Source organism: Aegilops tauschii, chromosome 7 (genome assembly GCF_002575655.3).
Source record: "Aegilops tauschii subsp. strangulata cultivar AL8/78 chromosome 7, Aet v6.0, whole genome shotgun sequence".
In the NCBI taxonomy this organism is placed as follows: domain Eukaryota; kingdom Viridiplantae; phylum Streptophyta; class Magnoliopsida; order Poales; family Poaceae; genus Aegilops; species Aegilops tauschii.
The window spans coordinates 569,151,604-569,169,985 of NC_053041.3; the positions used below are offsets into that span (position 1 = coordinate 569,151,604).

An 18,382-nucleotide genomic window follows, 5' to 3' on the forward strand; every position below is an offset into this window, starting at 1 on the left:
CGACTCAAGGCGCTTTCAAAAACCATTATTGGTAATGTTCGTGCGAGTGAAAGAGTGACAATATCGTTGCTCCAGTCTAATTGCAGCCTCTTTACCGAAGTCTTTGGGGGTATTTCTTCGAGCAAAGATTGGCGCCGTGTTTCCAAGAGATTTCATTGTAATTTTTAGTCATAAAAATTACTTTGTATTTTCTTACATGTTAGGTCCAAATCAGTGTACCTGTAATTGTTATGAGTATGAATAAAGTTACATGTGTTTTTTTTAAATGCACCACACCAACGGCGTGAGCCCGGCGGCTAACTCAAACGGCCACCAACCAGCCAAGCCCCCAACGGCACCAAACGGCGTCATCTTTGGAATCTCCTCCCCATATCCATTGGGGAGCAACTACAATAGAAGCTGAGCTTGTGATGCAAAAATAGAAAAACAGTTCTGGATATGGATTGAAGATGGAAGGCACAGATTCTGGTGAGGGATCCCACGCCCCTGAAGTGTACATTTTACAGAAACCCCCTACTTAAGAGTAGATATAAAACCAGACTTTTGCAGTGAACACCTCAAGTCTCTCTCAAATCAGCAGCGTTGATGCCCCATCTTTGTACATATCTGTTTATGTGGGACAATCTTGGCTTCTACTACTACATTAGCTTAAAAAAATGCAATACCTACCATAAAATATTTGAGTGCATGAGATAATTCAGCCATTCCCTTCAAGCATTACTAAACATACCTCTAGAATTGGATAATCCATGTACATTTCCAGAAACACAACATAACAGACTTTTCAGTACATGTCAAGTGATATGACCGGCAAAATCATGAGAGGATCATTTTCAGTATATGACCGGCAAGACTGGGTATTGTAAACTAAAATGATCACCACTCAACAAGCATTACTATTAATAATTTCAACAGACTTTTGCCTCCAGTTCTAGTGCTTCCAAATGGTACATGGCAGAAACGTTGGACCCCTCGGTCTTTAGTAATAGTGCTTCCTATAACGTGCCTCAGACGAAAAAGATTAGGACGAGGGTCTCCAGACCGCTTTATGGGAGGATGGGTCCAAATATTGCTCAAGAACATGCAAGGAAGTTGCAAACATGCTGGTTAACATCTTCAAACATCAATTTTTAAGAGCAAGGCAATTATTTCAATCATCATGTAAGGACTTGAGCAAGATGAAAAATAAAACTGAAACCCTCATTACCTAATGCAAACCAATTATTCAGAACAAGAAGATACTTTGGGTCTGACATTATCCTACACTCACACTGGAAAAGCACCCATTGTTTTTCCACATAAACAACCTTCTCAACATCAGAAGCCCACACATACTCTCCGGAGCAGTGTGAGAAAGACAAACTTTATCTTATGAAGATTTTATCGGTTAAGTTGCCACGAACAGGGACACATCCCTGCAAACTGAAAATCAAGTACTTGCAGTTCATAAGAGCATGGTTACAACCTCCACTAACCCCATCCCGGCACTAAACAAGTCATCACATTTTAGAAAATGGTCCAGTGTGATAGCCAGTTCATAATTGCTACTAAACTACATTACCCAGTAACACAATCCAGCCAGTGAGCAGTTCACCCAATTTTGAACAAGGTACCCTGTGATAGCAAGTTCATAATCACTTGAAATTATAGACTAAATATGCAACAAAATTGGTTCTATGGGAAAACACCAATTACCTACAAGTCCATTCGGATATTGCCTCCACACACGTGTCTGGTGCACAGGAATCCCGAATCACAGTGATGTCTTCCAGTAGCATGCATCAGTGCGAGAATTCATCATTCGTCCAGGTTGTGACGCAACTTGGTAGCATCTTCATGTGTAATTTAATGAGGACGATGTCTTTCCACTGTTCAGATCAGCCAAGCGCAACCACACCTGTGTATTTTCCAGCGGCTCCAAATCCACACCGGCAACTCGGCGACAGAGTGCCTCTGCATATCTCTTTAATTCAGCCGACAGTGCCGGCACAAAACATGCAGAAATCCTGTGCACAAATATATGCTTCACTTAGATGACCTAGATCTGGGAATCCACCTAGGGAGAATTGCTGGTTTGCGATGCTATTCAGGTTAATCATATGCATAATCTAAATGGTCAGCATGACAGCACAATGCAACACAATGGTATGTATCTTGCTCCTCGAACAAAATTAACAAATACTTGCTTCATGTTACTTTATGTAATATATGCAGGACATCTGTCGTATTTCACAAGGATAAGATTTTTTTTGGCCTGCTAGTTGAAATATTATGATACTGAATTGCATAACAGTGTTGCAAGCAAAATACAAGGAGCAAAAGCCTTTGAACTGCTATCTTCAGGACTCAAAACAAAATTAGGACATCTAATTTTCCACTTGAAACTCATCTCTTGTCCTATGATCCAATATAAACTAACGCCCTTACTTTTTTGGGGGGGGGGGAATCTACCTAATTATTACATTGTAAAAAACTCCACCGGATTATACAGCAAGTTAAAGCAGTTTATACCATCTTGGTGTTACTGACCAATAAATACATCAAGAAATCCAATTCTCTCTGCAATGCCTTGTAATTTGTATGGACTAAGACAACTCGTGCCTGAACAGATCTTGGCGCGTGAAAGATTTTGATGCATGGATAAGCCACAGTTGAAGTCCAACACAGAAAAAGAAATAGTGGCTGAGTACTGCACAGGAACATATGTTTTCAGATAAAGACCAAGATCAGTTGGATCTGATTGAAACTATTATAACAGATTCAACATGAACATGTACGAGAAAATACAGTAACAAAATAGAGATGTAGTATAATTCGACTAGCTCATAATGCTTTAACAAAAAATATGAAGAATGAACACCGTGGCGGCGATTTCTAGGTTCGCACCAGTGGTTGGTCTGGAAGAAGGCGAGGAGCGTTTCGAGCTACTGCTAGATCTTGAGAGGAGGAGGTAGGGAGCACGCCCACGAGTAGATCCTAGGGCCCGTGAGGGCGAGGAGACGACGATCCCACCACCGGCTTGCCGTACGCCGATGAGATTCCATTTATTCCGCCTCAAACTAGGCCGCGGGAGCCGTCGAAGCGGAGGTGGAACGGCACCACGACTGGCGTCGTGACCCAGCTTGGCTCTGGATCTAAACGAATGCCGCCGCCCGGGAATTCTTGGATCTGCGCTGCCGCCGCGGCCGGAGGGGAATCGGTTTTTGGACGAGGAGGACATCGGGCGGAAATTAACTAGAAAGGAGGAACGTTTTTGCACATAAACATGTAATTTTGCGGCTGAAGCACCTCTGCCATGCATCCATCTCCAATTCAGCGGTCTAGAACTGGTTTTTCTATTTTTGCATCACAAGCCCAACTTCTATTGTAGTTGCTCCCTATCCATTGCGTGGTGGGACGGACTCCGCGACCGCCTCTCCTCTTCCCATCCCCACACGTCACGTCCGGCGTGCCGTAGCGCTTCTTCCTTCCCCCAACCCCTCCCGTCGGATCCGGCTATAAATTCCTCTTCACACATCCGATCCAATCCAGATCCCCCTCCAATCTCATCGGGAAACCTCCGATCGAAGCGAAGCCAAGGCTCTCTCCTCCTCCTCACAGCCTGTTTGGTAAGCACTTAGGCAGAGGAATGGGAGTTTGCACAAGGGTGTTTATAAGGGATTAGTCATGGGAAGTAGATTTTTACTCCCATTCCCTTGTTTGGTATATGATGGAAATTAGCGTGGGATAAAACTCTGCTCACGAATTAACAGGGTGCCCCCTGGGAAGAAATAGGTGGGAATTGGCTTCCTCGACTCCCATTGCCCTTCCTACTTAAACTCCCATTCCCTCTAATCAAACAGTGGACTTTTAATCTCCTCACCTCTCAACTCCCATTCCCCATCTCGAATTCCCCCGAACCAAGCACGCTGTCAAGGTATGGATGCGAGCCTCCGATTTCTTCCCCTCCTTATCGTCATGTGCGTGCGTGCGTGCCCTGGGATCGTTGCCAGGAATACCTTGATCGGTTGTTTGTTCCCCTCGATTCCTATTAGCCGTTGGGAGCAGATCGATTGCAGCCTGTTCGATTAGTCGTGTTTGATTAGGCTCGGTTGTAGTTAAATTTCTCTTGGTTATGCCATGATTTTCGACTAGATCTGATGCGATTGTTGTTGGTTCGGCTCATCTATCTGGTTGTAGTTAGTTAGTTCTGCTCGGTTGTTTAGTATTATTCTGGATTTATGATGATCTGTCGAAGGTGTTATTGGGATGGGATTGCTGTCGGTTCGGTTCGTCTTATGTAGTTGTAGTTAGCTAGTTGCTGATTTTGTAGCCCTGTATGATCTGTGAATTGATACACCTGTGATTTGCCAGATTAGTAGTTCTTGTAGTATTCGTACTTGGGCATCGAACTCTTAGATTCATGTTGGTTTGCCCATATTACTGTTGCTTCCTAGACTTGACCAGCTTGTTCAGCACAGCTAGTTTTACCTGTGCTCCCACTGCAGGCCAATATTGCGCTGGTATATGCTTATATGCAGTTTTGCAAAAATTTAGCACTGCATGGTTTACGGGATTCTAAGTTACAATTTCATCTGTTACCATCTAGTTCATCTATTATTTGACGTACTGCAGATTTCCCTGTACCGTGCCTTACTCTTGTTTTATTTGGCTCATCTATTGTATCATCTTGGTTCAACTATTGCTTATAGATCTGCTAATATATTGTTTGATGTATGAGATAGGGGGTTCTTAGTTACAATTCCACCTCCGCTGTACATCTGGTTCATGCATTGTTTTGATGTACTGCATATTTCTCTGTACAGTGCCTTACTCTTGTTCTGTTATCTTTTGTATCTACAGATGCAGATCTTTGTGAAGACCCTGACAGGCAAGACCATCACCCTCGAGGTTGAGTCCTCAGACACCATCGACAACGTCAAGGCCAAGATCCAGGACAAGGAGGGCATCCCTCCGGATCAGCAGCGTCTCATCTTTGCCGGCAAGCAGCTTGAGGATGGCCGGACCTTGGCCGACTACAACATCCAGAAGGAGTCCACACTCCACCTGGTGCTGAGGCTCCGTGGCGGCATGCAGATCTTCGTCAAGACCCTGACCGGCAAGACCATCACCCTGGAGGTCGAGTCCTTTGACACCATTGACAACGTGAAGGCCAAGATCCAGGACAAGGAGGGCATCCCTCCGGACCAGCAGCGTCTCATCTTTGCCGGCAAGCAGCTTGAGGATGGCCGGACCCTGGCTGACTACAACATCCAGAAGGAGTCCACACTCCACCTGGTGCTCAGGCTCCGTTTCTGCATGCAGATCTTCGTCAAGACCCTGACCGGCAAGACCATCACCCTGGAGGTCGAGTCCTCTGACACCATTGACAACGTGAAGGCCAAGATCCAGGACAAGGAGGGCATCCCTCCGGACCAGCAGCGTCTCATCTTTGCCGGCAAGCAGCTTGAGGATGGCCGGACCCTGGCTGACTACAACATCCAGAAGGAGTCCACACTCCACCTGGTGCTCAGGCTCTGTTTCAAGACCCTGACCGGCAAGACCATCACCCTGGAGGTCGAGTCCTCTGACACCATCGACAACGTGAAGGCCAAGATCCAGGACAAGGAGGGCATTCCCCCGGACCAGTTGCGTCTTATCTTTGCTGGCAAACAGCTCGGCGAAGGGGCCATTCAACCTGTGGAGGCACCCCAAAACCAGGGTCAAGCTCATATTCTAAATGTGACGATAAACAACACTGTTGTTAATATTAACAACAACTTTGTTGTTCCTCCGGAACAGGCAGATTTGAGCTGGGCCCGCAGGGTTTGGAATTGGGTCGAGTCCTCTGACACCATCGACAACGTGAAGGCCAAGATCCAGGACAAGGAGGGCATTCCCCTGGACCAGCAGCGTCTTATCTTTGCTGGCAAACAGCTCGGCGAAGGGGCCATTCAACCTGTGGAGGCACCCCAAAACCAGGGTCAAGCTCATATTCTAAATGTGACGATAAACAACACTGTTCTTAATATTAACAACAACTTTGTTGTTCCTCCGGAACAGGCAGATTTGAGCTGGGCCCGCAGGGTTTGGAATTGGGTCGAGTCCTCTGACACCATCGACAACGTGAAGGCCAAGATCCAGGACAAGGAGGGCATTCCCCCGGACCAGCAGCGTCTTATCTTTGCTGGCAAACAGCTCAGCGAAGGGGCCATTCAACCCGTGGAGGCACCCCAAAACCAGGGTCAAGCTCATATTCTAAATGTGACGATAAACAACACTGTTGTTAATATTAACAACAACTTTGTTGTTCCTCCGGAACAGGCAGATTTGAGCTGGGCCCGCAGGGTTTGGAATTGGGTCAAGTATTTTTTCGGAGGATGGCCGCACCCTGGCAGACTACAACATCCAGAAGGAGTCCACCCTTCACCTGGTGCTCAGGCTCCGTGGTGGCATGCAGATTTTCGTCAAGACCCTGACCGGCAAGACCATCACCCTGGAGGTCGAGTCATCTGACACCATCGACAATGTGAAGGCGAAGATCCAGGACAAGGAGGGCATCCCCCCGGACCAGCAGCGTCTTATCTTTGCCGGTAAGCAGCTTGAGGATGGCCGCACCCTTGCGGACTACAACATCCAAAAGGAGTCCACCCTCCACCTTGTGCTCAGGCTCCGTGGTGGCCAGTAAGCTCCTGGCGATGGGGCTCTGCTTCTGTCTGGGTTCACAAGTCTCGGGTGTCTTCGGTGTCCTTCATGTTGTCCTCTGTGTCTGGTTGCCTGATCCTGTGCTTGTTTCTGTACCGTACTGTGATGCAGTGTTGTCGTTCGTATCTTATAACTTCTGCTGGTGTGCAGCAGCTTTGGTGAAAATAAGTGAGCCCTGAATTCGATCCATGATCCATGATGTTTTCTGTTGTGTTATACTCCCTCATTTCAAAATAAGTGTCTACTAAAAGTTAATACAAAGTTGAGACACTTAATTTATTTAAAAAGAAGGGAGTATTATACTATGTTTCTTGCGATCTTTCCGATGCATTTGACCTGTGTGTACTTCTGTAATTTAAGTGCCAACTTTACTTTTTGGCCTGTATTACGTGGAGTCCTGTGTGCTGCATAGTTGGTCGGTTGGCCCATTTTATAGTTCATACTCAAGACCTCTTGCAGCTACAGACAATGCAGCACCTCCTTGATCAACATACCACACAGCCCAGATTGGCCGGGCGGTAGAGTCGTCACACAGCCCAGATTGGCCGGGCGGTAGAGTCGTGGAAACACTGTTGATTCCTATTTTGGACCCTAGCTCCATGGAACAATATGCTACTGCAGAAACATGGAAGTCGAATGCCTCTTTCTTGTACTCCCTCCGTTCCAAGTTACTCGTCGTGGTTTTAGTGGTTTTAGTTCAAATTTGAACTAAAACCACAATGAGTAAGACTCGTTGTGAATTTGAACTAAAACCACGATGAATAATTTGGAACGGAGGGAGTACTAATTAATGTGTATGGTCTAGTCTTTCCAATGCCTCCTTCCTTGCCGCCGCCAACGGGCTGATCTTGTGCTGATATTGCGCTTGTCCCCTTCATCCACTCGTCTTCGGCAGCCCATGGTCTCACGCCCTCTCGCGGAAGCGCTGCTGTTGCAGAGCGCCGTGTACGACAACCCCCCAGCCAAAGACGTTGCTGCTGCAGTGAACATGTGGTGCTGCAACTTAGGGCGTCCGGTGCAGTGAGGGTCGTTCCCCGTTGCTGGAAGTGGGTGGACGCGCAGTTGTTTGCCGTCGTTGTTGTTTCATTGCAGGCGCTGTGGAGTTGCCGTTGCAAAGTGGGTGGACGCGTGCCGCAATAACGGTCTAGCTTGTCACAATGGCGATGGACAACGGGACACGAACATGAGTTGATGTTGCAACAAGTCAAACAGAGAATAGGATCGCAAGACCGGACTGCTCGTGACCCGGCCATCAGCCGGCCGATGCGTAGCACGTCCTAGAAAATAATAATGTTCACATGATGGCTTTGTTGTTGTCCCAAGTTCCAATTATTGGTGTGTAGCATTTCGGACAATGTAATTTTTCACAAGTGCAAAACTTCCAAGTTACATCATATTTATGAAAAAATTAGGGCTATGCAACCGTGTAAAAATTGCATTGCGCAACCCATATGTCACTGTTAACTATGCATCAATATGATCTAAATCTGAATATATCCTTGATCTACCATATGCTATTTTTAAGTTGCTACCTCTCTTTATGCATCATCGCTCCCTCTCTACTGATACCTTCCATTCCTATTCAGTGGTTGGTTGACGAGATAGTGAGTGAAAAAGACAAAAGAAAGATGAATTAATCAACCAACACTTGTTAACATCTGAGAAAGATGTTGGGAACAATAGGAAGGTAAGGGAGGCTGTATAAATATGCATATTTGTGATAAACGTGAGACATTTGATGGCATGGAGAATTTGAGACCACAGGTCACGTGCAGCGTTACGTGCAAAGAGTAAATCCCTTTGAAGGTTAAAATTAATGAGATTTAGAATTACACATGTGTATATATCCATGTTGTAAGGAGACGAGGACCCAATATGATTCGAACTTCTATTTTGTTTTGTGTATCCTCTTATGAAATGCATACTACAAAGTTATGTGCGCAAGCTATGTTTTGAAGAATCTATATCTTGCCCCACCTTATTTTAGGCCGAGACATTGTATTGGGGTCTTCTAAGTCATCAAGATTTAGTGGCCTTCTTCGCAAGATAGTCACAGTCGGCATTTCTTCTTGTAGGCTATGAAGTTTGTAGTGTCGGCACGAAACGTGGAGTGTTGGTCGGTAAGTTGACTATGTGTCGCGATGCTTTGTTATCATGTTACTGGATAGGTTGAGTTTACTTATTTTGTCTTACCTTGATGCATTAATGAATATTTTTTACTACCTACATGGTGGAAAATGGCATGTCTATTATTCGGGAGTGACTAACGCGCGCGCGAGCGTGGGAGCGCTCGATTTCCGACCGGGCGAGTTGTTCCCGATTAAGTAACTGCATCCAGGACACATTATTGCTAATCAAGAAAAGGAGGGCCCACTCGGCCACCCCGTTAAAATCAGGGGGCGTGATTAATTGAGGGATGGAAAGATGGGTGAGCCCAGCCGGAATTTCAGGTGCGGTTGTAGATTACACGTGCATGCATGGCTGGGTTAGTTGCATTATCAAAGGAATAGTGGGGCCATCATTTGAATACATGGAAACAACGATTGTGGTTGATTTTGGAAAGAGATATCCGTGTCGGAAGCTGACTATGGTTGCACGAAGCGGATCGCTCGTCGCCACGCTCGGCCGCGAAAGAGTCTTTTCGCTATTATTCTCATATATGCAGTGTCTTTAAGCCAACTAGATCATTGATGGCGCGCGTTGCCACACCCGTTCATTTTGAATGTAGTATGATAGGGTTAGAAATTTATGCAAAACATAAAGTTCTTGTTTATTTTGAAATGTGAGTGCAGACTATAAGTTCCATCACGCCTCCATTGGCCTTGTTCTTGGACTTATTTGTTTGCATTGCACATGGACCCCAACACAAACCTTCATGTCACATGTTGTCTCGCCCATTTATCCATATGAATTTATCTTCGGATTAAATTGACCAAGAAGCAAGATTAAATAGGTGTTACGGGAAGACAATTTCCTGGCAGATTTGTGACGAATACATAGTTTTGAATTGCTCCAAAAGGACCTAAATTTGGCTATACAATGATATTCTACGAAGTAACTACAGTAGGAGAGGCATTAGAAGTGTACCAGAATAATAGCATGTGTATTGTGGACCAACAGAGAATGCTAGTGAGGTCTGAAACGACTATCCTAGTTCCTCCAACAGATCATGACTATACATGTGTTGTGGAAGTGCTAGAAATTTTGCCAACAGAGAATTTAGTAGTTTATCAAGAATAACTGAAACTTGATGCATGCAAAATATATCTGACAGATTGAAAAATGCCTTTGGTATCAAAGAGAAGACAGGGAACAAAAAACACTCCATAGATAGATACTATACGATACATCTGCGACAACAGTTATATATTTTTCAATAAAATGGCAAACAAAGATGTATCTTAGTTACATGGCATAGTTTTGGCAGAAAAATAGTAGCATCTCTAGTCCTGCATCTGCAAGGCTGAAGTGCTCCTTGTGTAACTGAAAATGCAATCATCATTCAACAAAGTGACAACAGTCTAAAGTCCACTCTAATAAATCAGATAGCTCCATGAATGCAAACCTCCATTATCACATATTCTGCAACAGACAACCTCAAAGAAAGAGAGGACAATATATTCATATATTTTGAAGTCTCCACCGGCACAACTGACAATACAAATAATGCCATTCCAATGTACTTCATAAAAGAAATTTTTTTACAAAATGCTGGTCTAGGAGCTTTTCTTTACGCTTCCCCCTTTTTGTTTTCATTAATTAAAAAAAGGGAAATGTAATCCATGTAGAAGAGAGAGACCATGTGGACAGAATTTAAATAGCAAATAACCACTGAACCAAGTAGTATTGGACTGGGATTTAATTAAAGAGGTTGCCAGATCAGGAATGACAAAGGCAAGAGATAGGTTGGGATTTACCATGTCCCAAAAATCATTAAGATCACCCACGCCTCTTATCATGATTCATGAACCATGTAAATTCTATTAATTCTGATTCCTTCTAGGCCAATGGTTTTTGCCTTCTTTTGAATGATTTAAACAGTTGATAGGGAAGAACAGAAACAAAGTGAAGCTTAATTTTGTACTTGTAAATAGTGCCAGGGTCTTACCAAAGCAAACGATCTGTATTCCATGAACATGGGTTCATGCCTAATTAGCTTTAATAAGGATGTACTTGCATTATCACCCTCCTACAGTATACAACGGGCAAGCAGCCATTGAGCACTCACACAACTAAAAATACAGTAGATAATACATAATAGAAAATATGAATAGCTAATAATGCGTAAATGGCTGTTTCTGATTTACTAAAAACATTCTTGTAGCGTCCGCAATAGGAGCCTATGGTTCACTTGTTCGCATTGTTGTCGTGTTGCCGTTGCCTTCTTGACCATCAACATCAAGAGGTTCACGCATCCTGAAGAAGGCCATCATCACCAGGTCCTGCAAAATCAAATAAACATATCACGCAACTGGTGAGTCTCACTCGGTATTAATGGCATGAACAGAGCTAGCCGAAGATAACCAAATTAATCAACCGGACCAGAGAAAACCAGTTGGCCTATAGAAGCAAGGGGAACCTACAAGCAGAGAAGGGTGGGTGGTGCTAGCAGCCAAGGGAGGGGCGAAGAAGGAGCTTATCATGCTGGATCCATCGTCATGGCCTCATTCCCCTCACACACACCGCCGCCGCAGCCACGGAGCCACCATATGTCATCATTGAAGTTACTTCCTCCTCTTTGTCACCACCGGCAAACGCCAATCTCAGTCACCGCCTGCTGCAGGGAAAGGAAAAGGGAAACAAGACCGATTCGTGTTCGCAAATTTTCATGGTTCAGAAAACTCATTATTTCAGAAATCTGCTTACTGCATATCTAAGAGCTTGTTCCAATACATTCGTTTGCATATCGGTTTTAACTATGGCATTATGTGTAGTAAGATTTGCAATTATATGTCAGTACAACCTTCTTTCTGAAACATGGTCGGAAGAAGTCCATTGCCTTGGATAGCTTAGAACCAAGAGCAAAAGATGTACACTGTAGAAAATGGCAGGTATTGGTATTGAACATGGGAACAATTATACAACATGAACGAACCTGAATATTGTACACTACAAAAAATTCAGAATTTTGTATGCCGCTATCGTACACATACCAGGTTAGCGTGTCTCCGGCACCGTGGGCGTGAAGCGTGGAAGGGCTCAGTAGTGTGGACAGACCAGGAAGACGGCGGGGCGGGGCGCTTGTGGCCAAGACGCGGATGGCCAATGGAGGAGGCTAGGCAAGGAGGCGGCAGAGCGTTTCTAGGAGAGGGCAGTGCTACGTGCGGTTGGAGGGAGTGGAGCGCGGGGCAGCTGCACGATGGCCGAAGTGACAGAGCAGCGAGCAGGGGGGCGCCGGAGACTGTCGCATCCCGCGCGGAGGCGCTGGTGCGGCAGCCGGCAGGGAGCAGGGAGGGCGCCGGAGACTCCACGCCGCATCCCGTGAGAGGATCGGGCACCCGCATCGCGCGTCCGCTGAATCCGCTCACGGAAGCCGGGACGACGGCGCGTCGGCCGCGTAGCCCGCATCCATGATCTGTTACTGCTCCACGTTGCCGCTCGCTTCCGTGCCCCATCCGGCCGCACCGCTCGCCGTCCGTGCAACCGAACGGACCAGGGAGGCGCTGTCCGCCGCGTCGGTGCAAATCCAGCGCAGCCGCCGTTGCAATCCGAGACCCCACGGTGGTCAACCATGGTGAAGCGGCGCGACGCGACGCTGCGAGCGAAACAGACCAGGGTCGAGGCCGTCCTTGTTTTAGGGTTTCGCGTTCGACAGGATCCTAGTACAGGCCCATTAAGCCAGCAGGCTCAATTGAATGTCAGATGCCAAAAAAAGCCACCGGAGCAGCCTGTACGGGCGATTTAGCCTGTACGCCTGATTTAGGTGGGATTAAGAGCTATTCAACCTTGCATTGCTTGTACTCCCTCCGTTCCTAAATATTTGTCTTTCTAGAGATTTCAATAAATAACTACATACGGAGCAAAATGAGTGAATCTACACTCTAAAATATGTCTATATACATCTGTATGTGGTAGTCCATTTGAAATCTCTAAAAAGACAAATATATATTTAGGAACGGAGGGAGTAGATAATAAAGATTGGCGGTTTACGGGTTTTTACGGGGCGCCAAGAGTGGAGAACCGGCACTATAGTTGGCGTTTCTTGCGTACCTTGTTTGCTCTTCCACATCAAGCATGGATCTGTATGGAAGATTTCAATGAAACCTTGTTTGCAGAAGAGCACCTCGGAATAAATGCGAGACCGGAAAGCCAAATGAGGGCATTCCGGGAAGCAATGGAGGACGGTTCTCTCCAAGATCTGGGGTGGAGGGGAGTCCCATTCACATGGGATAATAGGCAATCTGGATCTGCAAATGTGAAAGCAAGGCTGGACCGGGCCCTTGCAAATGCAGCCTTCCTAAACCTCTTCGAGTTTACTATGGTAAAACACATTAGCAGCGCTGAATCAGACCATTGCTATGTTCTAGCGGAGTTCAGAACACAGGCGACAAACAATTGGTCTCGAGCAGCGAGAAGCTTAGAATGTCTGGCAGTCCCACGCGCAATACGACGAGCTTGTTCGCTCGATCTGGATGAGCGGAGCTGGACAGGGGGGCTCCAGGGTGTGGTTGATGCTCTGGCAGTTGTTCAGCAACAATTGGGATCTTGGGGAGCGCGGGAGTTTGGCAACCTGATGAAAAAAGTGAAGCAACTCCAGCAACGCCTAGATCGCCTACGGTGTTCCTCGATTGGTCGTGGGCCGTCGGAGGAAGAAAGGAAAGTTGCAGCGCAGCTGCGGGAGGCACTCCGACAGGAGGAGGTGTGGCTTAAACAACGCTCGCGTGTGCTATGGCTTAAAGAAGGCGACCGAAATACGGGCTATTTTCAAGCTCAAGCCGCCCTTCGGAAACGGATTAACATAATCACATCACTGGAAAGATCAGATGGTCACATTTGTACTGAACCAGATGAAGTGAAAGCAGAAATATTCAGTTTCTATCAAGCATTATACCAATCACAAGGGTACAAGGCGATGGATGATTTACTCAATTGCGTGACCCCCACAGTATCAGATGGTATGAATGAAATATTGCAAAAAGATTATACGACCGCAGAAGTCAAGAAGGCCTTATTTGATATGGCCCCTTCAAAGGCTCCGGGCGTGGACGGATTTACAGCCGGCTTTTACCAACGGCACTGGGATGTGCTAGGCGAAGACATCTCACGTGCTGTGTTGGACTTTTTGAACGGGGGAGAAAACGACACTTCCATCACGCTGATACCTAAGGTACGGAACCCCCAAAAGATCTCCCAGTTTCGCCCTATCGCTTTATGTCCTGTATTATACAAAATTTCCGCTAAGGTGATAGCAAATAGGGTGAGACTGATCCTTGATGAAGTTATAGGAGAAGAGCAGAGCGCGTTTATTCCGGGACGTCTGATCACCGACAATGTGCTCGTTGCTTACGAAAGTGTTCACACTATCAGAAGGAGGAAAAAGGGCAAAAATTCGTGTTGTGCTGTTAAGCTCGACATGCTGAAAGCCTATGATAGGGTGGAGTGGCATTACCTAGAAGCTATGATGTGCAAGCTAGGTTTCAATGCTCGTTTCATCAGTTTAGTGATGAAATGCGTGACCTCTGTGAGATTCACGATTAAGGTCAATGCGGAGCTCCTACCATATTTTGACCCATCCAGAGGTCTTCGCCAAGGATGCCCATTGTCACCTTACTTATTTCTTATCTGCGCCCAAGGACTAACGTCACTGATTAACCATTTTGGTGGTATCCATATTGACAGGGGAATCAGGAGTGCTCTCAGACTGAACAACATTCTTCGGATATACTCTGATTGCTCGGGTCAAGCTGTTAACCGGGAGAAGAGTTCTATCTTTTTCAGCGGCAACACAGCAACACCTGTACGAGGAGAGCTGAAGCACATTCTTGGCATCGCGGTAGAAGCATTCTCAGAGCGCTACCTGGGTTTACCAACTGCTGTTGGCCGAATCACAAGCGGATCGTTTGAGCATATCATCGAAAGGAGCCGCGGAAAAATGCAGGGATGGTCGGAACGGAATATGGCTTGTGCTGCTCGCGAAGTCCTGCTCAAATCCATCACTCAATCGATTCCGACATTTAGCATGAGCTGTTTCTTGTTGACAAAGAAGGTGTGCAAGGGGCTGACGTCTTGCATGGCCAAGTACTGGTGGGCAAGCTCTTTGGACAAGCGATCCCTTCATTGAGTTTCTTGGAAGAATCTTGCAACACCTAAAGCTAGGGGCGGAATGGGCTTTAAGGACCTACACTTATTTAACCTTGCCATGCTAGGGAAGCAAGGATGGTGTTTGATCACTCATCCGGACTCCCTCTGCTCCAGAGTTTTGAAGGGGAAGTATTTCCCGCTTATAGATTTCCAAAATGCTACTGCTCCAGTTCGATCTTCAACCACCTGGAAAGCCATTGTAGCAGGCCGGAAGGCCCTCGACACGGGACTCATCAAACGCGTCGGGGATGGATCAACAATCGCGACGTGGACAGATTGTTGGATCCCTAGCACCATCTCTCTGAAGCCGACGGGTCGCATTGGTGATGCCGAACTTGACAGAGTTTCAGACTTGATTGACAACTACACAGGAAGTTGGAAAGTGGAAGTTGATAGGCAGAATTTCCTCCACCCAGATGCAGAGGCCATATTGAACATTCCCTTGAATTCTGCGGGAGGCGAAGATACAATTGCTTGGGCCCTCGAAAAATCCGGCATCTACTCTGTAAAATCAGCGTATCGTTCTCTTGTGACTCGCAACGAGCTTGGCTCTCTAGAGGAAGGGACGATCACAGAAACCTCAAGGATAGACAAACAGACATGGGATGCTCTTTGGAAACTTCATGCGGTACCCAAAGTACGAGTCTTCTGGTGGCGAGTTTTGCGAGGTATCCTTCCGGGCTCGGTCACCCTACAGCATAGACATATCAAACTTCAAGGCATTTGCGACATCTGCAAGGCCATGAATGAGGATCTGATGCACGCACTCTTACACTGTGTGCACGCTAAAGCTTTCTGGATAGCAGCAAAGGACCGGTTTGAGTTCTCACTTCCGAGACTTCATCCAAATTCTTGGGCTAGAGATATTTTGCTCGATAGCATGTTCTCTGATGATACAAGGTGCAAGATTATTACCATTATGCACTTCATATGGACTTCACGGAATCACTGGACACATGACATGGATGGATATGACCCTGTCCAGGCGATCAAGTGGGTGCATGAGTCTTTGACAATACTGGACTGCACTTGCCATTAAAGAGATCTAAGCTCGCTCCCACGCAGTGTTGGCAGTCACCGGACGTGGGGTGGGTGACAATTAACACTGATGGCGCAATCAATTCGGACGCTATGAAAGGTGGAGCAGGTGGTGTTTGCTCGCTCGCACTTAGCGTTCCTAGCTACATGGAGTAAGCCGTTGCCAGGTGTGACGGACCCCTTTATTGTTGAGCTCAAGGCATTTCGGGAGGGAGTGATCTTTGCTCACCTCCGCGGATACTCACATGTGATCATGCAGGTCGACTGCCTCGAGCTAGTCAACCTATGGCACTCGCGAGACAATACACGGTCTATTGCCTCGCCTATCCTTTCAGAACTAGGTGATATGATACTCAATTTTGCTTCTTTCTCAGTCATTCATGTTGGGAGGACTATCAATCAACCGGCTCATCTTTGTGCCCATCGCGCTGGTGCTCAAGATGGAACGGAGAGCTGGCTTGATGTGAGCCCTAGTTTTCTTATTAGTAGCCTTCGGGCAGATTGTAATCGACTTCTTGTTCAGTAATAAAGCTCCCTAGTTCGCTGCAAAAAAAAACCTTGCATTGCTTGCGCGACAAGCCTGGCGGCTACTCCAGGAACCAAATTCCCTGAGTGCGCGAATCCTCAAAGCTGTTTACTACCCTTCGGTTTCAATTCTTGAAGCTGAGCTGGGAAAGAACCCGTCACAGGTCTGGCGATCTTTAGTGGAAGGCAGAGACGCGCTCAAGCTTGGGCTGGTTAAACGGATTGGCTCTGGTGAGGACACCAATATTTGGGTGGATAACTGGATACCACGAGATTTCAAACTGCGACCGGTGTGCCCAAAAACATTGAATCCCCCGCAGCTTGTCTCGGAACTCATCAATCTCGTCACCTTCGCGTGGGATATGGCTGCGCTAGATGAGCACTTTTACTCGATGGATAAGGAAGCGATCCTCAATATCCCGCTCAGTTCTCGAGTACGCCAAGATTTCTGGTCTTGGCATTATGAACGAAAGGGTGTCTTTACAGTGCGGTCAGCATACAAGCTTCTGTCCTCTACTAGTTAAGCAGCAGCGCACTGACTGGCTAGAACACAATGAGGGGCACTCACGTGTTGAAGCAGACCGCGGATCTTGGACTAAGCTATGGGGAGCAGCGGTCCCTTCAAAAGTCCGCGTTTTTTGCTTGGAGACTGGCCAAATGCTCTATCCCCACAGGAGAAGTCCGAAAGCATAGAAGTATGGCCGATTCGACGGAGTGTTCAATTTGTCACGTGGCAGTGGATACTTGGCGCCACTCCCTTTTTGACTGCCACATGGCACGATGTGTTTGGGCCCTCGCCGATGAGGACCTCACAGAGACGATCATCTCAAACAGGATGGAAGATGCAAAGCTCTGGATGCTATGGCTGGTGGATACTTTAACCACCGCAGATCTGGCACGTGTTCTAGTGACCATGTGGGCCATCTGGTGGGCACGACGTCGAGCCATACATGATGATCAGTTCCAGAGTCTGCTATCTACCCATATTTTCATAAACAAATTTTTGGCAGACCTTGAGATGCTACCGGAGAGGAATACACGCCAAAAAGACCGGCATGCAACTACCAGGGACCTGCATGTGAACCCAAGGGACCTGCATGTGAATACAGGAGCGCGTATGGAGCCAGCAACGCGGATCGGGTGGCTACCGCCCGAGAGTCATGAGTTCAAGATCAATGTCGATGGTGGATTCTCGAAGGTTGGTGACCGGGCTGCTTCAGCGGAGATCTGTAGGGACAAGGGGGGCAACTACCTTGGTGCCTCGGCGATCATCTATGAAGGCCGTCTTGATCCGACAATCCTCGAAGCACAGGCGTGTAGCGAAGCTCTCTCGCTTGCAGCCGATCTGCAGCTCCAGTCCATGTGTGTAGCCACAGACTGTTTGGAGGTAGTAACGAATTTACGGGAGGAAGTTCCATGCAGATATTATCCTATCCTACAGGACATAAAATACCAGAGGAGGCTGATTAATGACACTAGTTTTATTCATGAAAATAGAAAGCATAATGGGGAGGCCCATGCCTTAGCAAAGGCAGCTGCTTCCCTTAGTCCCGGGCGCCATGTGTGGCTTAGTATTCTGCCCGATATCATCTGTATCCCAATGTGTTTGAACGTTTAATAAAGGATACGGATTGCTCAAAAAAAAGATGGGATTAAGAGCAGATCGGACGGCCAAAAAACTCTAAAAGTGACGATCTGACGGATAGAAATCTTAATGGCCTGAGAGGACAGAAAAGGTGCTCAGTTATAATGTATCTAAATATGATATCATATTCTGAACGAGGTTATTCAGTCAGACTGTTCCAAGACACCGGATGCCATTTCAAAATGGTTC

General features: G+C 46.6%; 1 protein-coding gene and 1 long non-coding RNA gene across 3 annotated transcripts; one reads left to right on the forward strand and one right to left on the reverse strand.

Annotated features, from left to right (window-relative positions):
• The first annotated feature begins 3,937 nt into the window (after positions 1 to 3,937).
• On the forward strand, positions 3,938 to 6,923 carry LOC141020629 (polyubiquitin-like). Of its 2 annotated transcripts, none has more exons than XM_073505213.1 (2): positions 3,938 to 6,179; positions 6,355 to 6,923. In XM_073505213.1, the coding sequence occupies exons 1-2, from the start codon at positions 4,768 to 4,770 to the stop codon at positions 6,665 to 6,667; spliced, it is 1,725 nt and encodes a 574-aa protein (XP_073361314.1). In that variant the 5' UTR covers positions 3,938 to 4,767; the 3' UTR covers positions 6,668 to 6,923. The 2 variants fall into 2 exon arrangements, with proteins under 2 accessions (XP_073361314.1, XP_073361313.1); XM_073505212.1 differs by having other exon boundaries at positions 4,529 to 5,657; positions 6,355 to 6,908.
• A 3,865-nt stretch (positions 6,924 to 10,788) lies between these two features.
• On the reverse strand, positions 10,789 to 12,420 carry LOC120968193 (uncharacterized). Its single transcript, XR_005762411.3, has 2 exons — positions 11,268 to 12,420; positions 10,789 to 11,126 (listed from the first exon to the last, which is right to left on the reverse strand). It is a non-coding gene; the product is annotated as an uncharacterized lncRNA (long non-coding RNA).
• Positions 12,421 to 18,382: the final 5,962 nt, after the last annotated feature.

Bases quoted from the DNA above. Each gene is read 5' to 3' on its own strand.
- LOC141020629 (XM_073505213.1), top strand. From the start codon at position 4,768: ATGCATTGTTTTGATGTACTGCATATTTCTCTGTACAGTGCCTTACTC. The intron at 6,180-6,354 runs CAGCGAAGGGGC...AAGTATTTTTTC, and splicing joins ATCTTTGCTGGCAAACAGCT to GGAGGATGGCCGCACCCTGG.